The following is a 4,766-nucleotide window of genomic DNA, read 5'->3' as shown; positions in this document are numbered from 1 at the left end:
CAGAATTTAAGGAGACGAATTCATTGAATCCGTGAACATGAGTCACGGATTCTGACTTCTTTTTTATTTTATTTTTTAATTTTTTTTTAAAAAAAGTAGAATCCGGAGCAGTGTTCCACGGATTGTACTATTTCCATAAAACTTTCTGTATTGCAATATTTTAATAAACTTGTTTTAAATTTATATTATTTTTTAAAAAAAGCCTTATTTTCATCCATTGTCATATACGAATACTAAATCAATATTTCAATTTCTTCAACAAAAATAATTGATATAAAGGTTGTTTTACGAACAATTGCATTTATTTCATGTAATTTCGTCATCGAACCAACAAAAATTATGGCTACTACAAATAATGACAATATTCATATTTTCTTTGAGAATAAACAATGGTTGAAATTAGTACAATTAACTTTACATTGTTTGAAGTGATTATGTTAAGCACACGAATCTAATGCATAAAACTTAGGGAAAAAAATAAAATAAAAAATCCAATATTTACATACGCAGATCCAGCCTCTGTAGAACAAATTTCATACCCTTTTGATGGAAGTCAAATCAGTGATGTTCAAGTAGGTTCAGGAAACTTGATGCTTTTATACTCGGGAAATGATGGGAAGCTTATGCAATATACTAATAGCAGAAGCTAGGTATGCCATATAGGAATGGCCACATCGGCTTGTCCTTTCACATCTTTCTTTCTTTTAAATTATGTTTGGTCAAATGCATGCATGCTGCTGTATTACTCGTCCTGGTTGATGTAACCTTGCCTGAACTTCAGTCTGCTGACCTTCCTTTTTTTAATCTTTTGATGTAAATTTAAATGTTCTCGAGTCATATTTTATGATATAGGTGAACATATCTCTGGAGCAATCATACAGGTAATATGCTGGAGACGATGGAGTAAAGATTCTCAAGTAATATTAGCAATATGTTCCTTATTTTTCTCTCCTAAAGTGATACTTGCTGAGATTGATGGAAAGTTTCATTTACTTACGAAAGGCCTCCGGAGTGTATATCTTTCGCCCAAATGGCGCATTTCCAATACAACCTGAAGGAAATGTACATACATTCTCTTCAAAGTCAACCATTCAATTCGTAAATGAATTGTTTATCTTATTTTGCATATTCCACTTGCAGTTTTTCGAGGACCTCTTTTTGATGAAGTTCACTAGACATTCAGTTCATGGATATCTCAGGTTAGTTCAAGAATCATTAATTATTCTACTCAGATTATATAAATATAATAGGATATTCACACATCAAATAACCAGAATCCCCAAAACCATCAGGTTTCCCCATTATATGTCTTCCACGTGGGTATCTCTTCATCTCATTTAGGGTTTTAGTTACACCCAAGGTATGGAAAACTATTTATGAGCAATGAGTCATTGAATGCTTGTCAATTAAGAGGGCCATAAATGTTTTGATGCATACATTACAAAATTTGTCGATGTTTGTTGACAATTCACTGATTTAAGATCATGAAAGTATTTTCAAGTGGTTATTAAGTTGAAGATGTGAGAAATTATGCAGAATTCAATTATGTGATGCAAAAGCTTAAATGGAAGAAACATATACCAACTTAGAAATGGATATCAGTGCATTGTTTGTCGCCTGTGAGGAATTAGGGAAACCGAGACTTGACCCTTCTTGTATATCAGTGCAATATTTATACAAATAAATAATACAAATGAATCTATTTTTTTTTTTTAAAAAAAATAGATAATATAATGAATTTAGGTTTGCATAAAAAATAAAAATAAATATTAATAGCGAGTCTATCTGTTATGGCCCATTGCCCCAAATCCGGCCCACGTCTTCTATTAAATAACTTGGAGAACAGAACGCGTGGAGGATTAGGGCTTCCATCGGGATCGTATTTCCCCTTCGATCTCTTCGTATTTCCCCTTAGCAGGCCAAATCCGGTAATAGTTGGCGGTAAATGTTTGGTTTTCTTCTCCTTCTTTGTTTTATTTTTGTTTCTTTTTTTTCAACCCACTCTGTGTTGAATTTATGCTACGCTAGCCGTGGGTTGACAATTGATTCCGAAAGGATAGAATATAACATACAATTTGAGTTTCTGATGTGTTCAATTTGCTTTTGTAAATGTTTGAAAACTTTTTCCATCCAAATTTCCTTACGAAACCTAGGGCCCCAACAAAAAAATTTGATTTGTGTGCATATAAAGCGTGGAGAATCAAAGAGAGTGGATTCAAATTAATGGGTTCCTAATTTTGCAGGGCTTCATCCAATGGGAACGTTTTCAGACTCAAGGCTACGTGATGTAAGTTGTTCGTTGCTTTCTAATCCATGTGATTCGATCCTTTGGATCTTTTAGCTTTCCCGGTGAAGATGCACATGCACAGAATTTGGGAAAGAAGAATTCATCGTACTCTTTTACTCTACTATGAGTATATACAATAGTTTACACTCGAGTCTTTTACTGTATTAGTATTTGACAGTTATTTGTGCTTAACACTCAGTATTATCTTTAATTTACACGCACACCCCATCTTTAGACATGAATGTCGGAAACTAAACTTTGTTTAAATTTGTTGACAGTTATGTGATAAATATTTTGATCCAAGAAAATCTATATGCTGTGAAAATCCAAGAAAAGCTATATGCGGTGGAGGGAGGACGAGGTTTCATGTCGGTGGTTTAGCTCATATCAAGGACAAAGCGGAAACTGCCTTAAACTTCTACAATAAGAAAAAAGTTAGAGAAATTATTTGATGTTGTTAATAGCCTTGTTTGCTTAATACTGGTAATGGTTTTGTTTGTGTATTTTTTGGTTGGTTACAGCGAAAGAATTTCGTTCTCGATAAGGTTGTCAAGGTTAACCGTGTATCTGGTGGTGCTATGTTCTGCATGACATTTTGGGCAAAGAGGGACGAAAATGACGAGCGCCGTCTTTTTCGAGGTGTTTATTGTGAGGGTAAAGTATTGCTATGTGAGATCAAGGTACCATCCTCGCCATTTTATCATTGTTCCTGGTTTATTTGAATGTTCAATGATATGTCTTGTGTTGATGGCGATGGCCGAAATTTCCTGGTTTACAATCTTGAAATACCAATCTCCGGTGCCACTAGTGTCAGGCACGAAATTCGAACAAAGATCGAATGAAATAAAACCCTGTGTTCATTATGGATTTGGATTTAACTAATTTTTTAGCTCTTCAAAACAGGTGCTCGTTACTTTTGTTAATTGAACGAGAGCTCTGTGAATTTATAAATCACATGTTCAAGCAATTAACTATAAGAGATGAAACTGCAGAGAGTTGACATAGATGACAAAGCAGGAATATGTAGGTCAATACTATCTAAATATTCTTTTAAAATGTGGTGGTATTCTTGTGGCCGGGTGATTTGGCAGGGTGCTTTTGATTAAATATGTGAAGATTCTCTTCGCTACGGATTGATGTTGTCTGATGCTAGAGCGAGGCTTCGCCCTAAGCATAAGTGGAGCCTGCGACCAAGTTTGAAACTAATATCTTTCGCCATAATTTTGGAGTAGGGCTTGAATAGGCGAAAGAGGGATATAAATGCATCCTCAAAAGGCTTACTTTTTATCTTTATTTATCTTTTTATTGGCATATGAAGTTTAGAAGTTAATCTGTTATCGTTTTTACTTTTTAGGATGGCGATTGTGAAATTACGATTCCAGCTGGCCACGTAGATGGTGTACCTGGTCCATCTCCAATTGGGACAGATGACCCTTTTTACGAATGGTACCGTGATGTGTAAGTCTTTTATTCTTTTGTCATTGGATGGGAATTTATACATTCTTGCTTTAAGTTTGTGTGAATTGGAAAGTCGTACATTCTAGTCGTTGCTAGGGATGCGTTGACCACAGTTGGTAATAATCTTAAAAGCTGTGTCGTGTTTGCAAATTTCAGTGATGGGGATTGTGATTGTGCTGGCTAGTTATTTTACTTAGGTGAAGTGCCTCGGTAGTGCGCGAGCTCAGATGTTGGATGAATGTTTGCATGTTTAAAATCTCTTTTTAAAATGAAACATGTTTACATTTTTTGGGTGTTGTCTTCTCTTATTGGTTTTTTTTTTTGGTCAAATGTACAAGCTATCTAAATGCCCCCGATGTCTGCTCTGAGGACGAGGATGATGAGGATGATTCAGAAGATGAGAAGTATTAACTCAGCTGCACGTCATGGTGGTGGTTGGACTAACAAATTATGACTCCAAATTCCCGTGGTTTTCAAGGGTGTTGATAATTTACAAGAGTTGGGAGTGAATGGCTATGAATGCACCATGTTAATTTCTACTTCAGTGTTCTTGTAGTACTGAGTTCGAACTGGAAACTTTATTATGAAATTTGTGTTATATTATGGGCAGTGTGTTGCTTATATTTTAAATCTGTCTGAAAGTTGGCTTGGCTATGAATAAACATAATTCACTATTTTAAACAATATTATATAATTTTAAATAGATTGTATTTATTTAATTAAAAACAACATTCAAGCATCATTGTACTGAAATGTCCTTTTAGTGAGGTTTTTCCTTCTTCATGTCGGTAGTATCTTCTTTCACCATCTTCAAACTTGAAATTAACGAACGAAAAGTTGTTCATTTTTAATATTCTTCAAATTAATACGTCTGTCGGTCTGTACGTTATCGTTAGAATTCAATCAATCATCAATTTAAGCCACATGTTACCAAACATGTACTTCAAGATTTTTTCATATTTTTAATAGATTATTTTCAGGCTTTTTTAAAAAAATAATATAAATTTAAAACAAGTTTATT

General features: G+C 34.2%; 1 protein-coding gene across 1 annotated transcript; it reads left to right on the top strand.

Moving 5' to 3' along the window:
* The first annotated feature begins 1,790 nt into the window (after window positions 1-1,790).
* Window positions 1,791-4,348, top strand: LOC140809243 (uncharacterized). The gene is made up of 6 exons (XM_073166802.1): window positions 1,791-1,941; window positions 2,244-2,287; window positions 2,566-2,721; window positions 2,809-2,967; window positions 3,642-3,745; window positions 4,084-4,348. Exons 1-6 carry the CDS (start codon window positions 1,791-1,793, stop codon window positions 4,154-4,156), a joined length of 687 nt encoding a protein of 228 aa, XP_073022903.1. The 3' UTR covers window positions 4,157-4,348.
* Window positions 4,349-4,766: the final 418 nt, after the last annotated feature.

This window comes from Primulina eburnea, chromosome 1 (assembly GCF_022965805.1).
Source record: "Primulina eburnea isolate SZY01 chromosome 1, ASM2296580v1, whole genome shotgun sequence".
NCBI lineage: Eukaryota > Viridiplantae > Streptophyta > Magnoliopsida > Lamiales > Gesneriaceae > Primulina > Primulina eburnea.
Note: the sequence above shows the minus strand (reverse complement) of the source record. Positions and strands in the feature narration are given on the sequence as shown.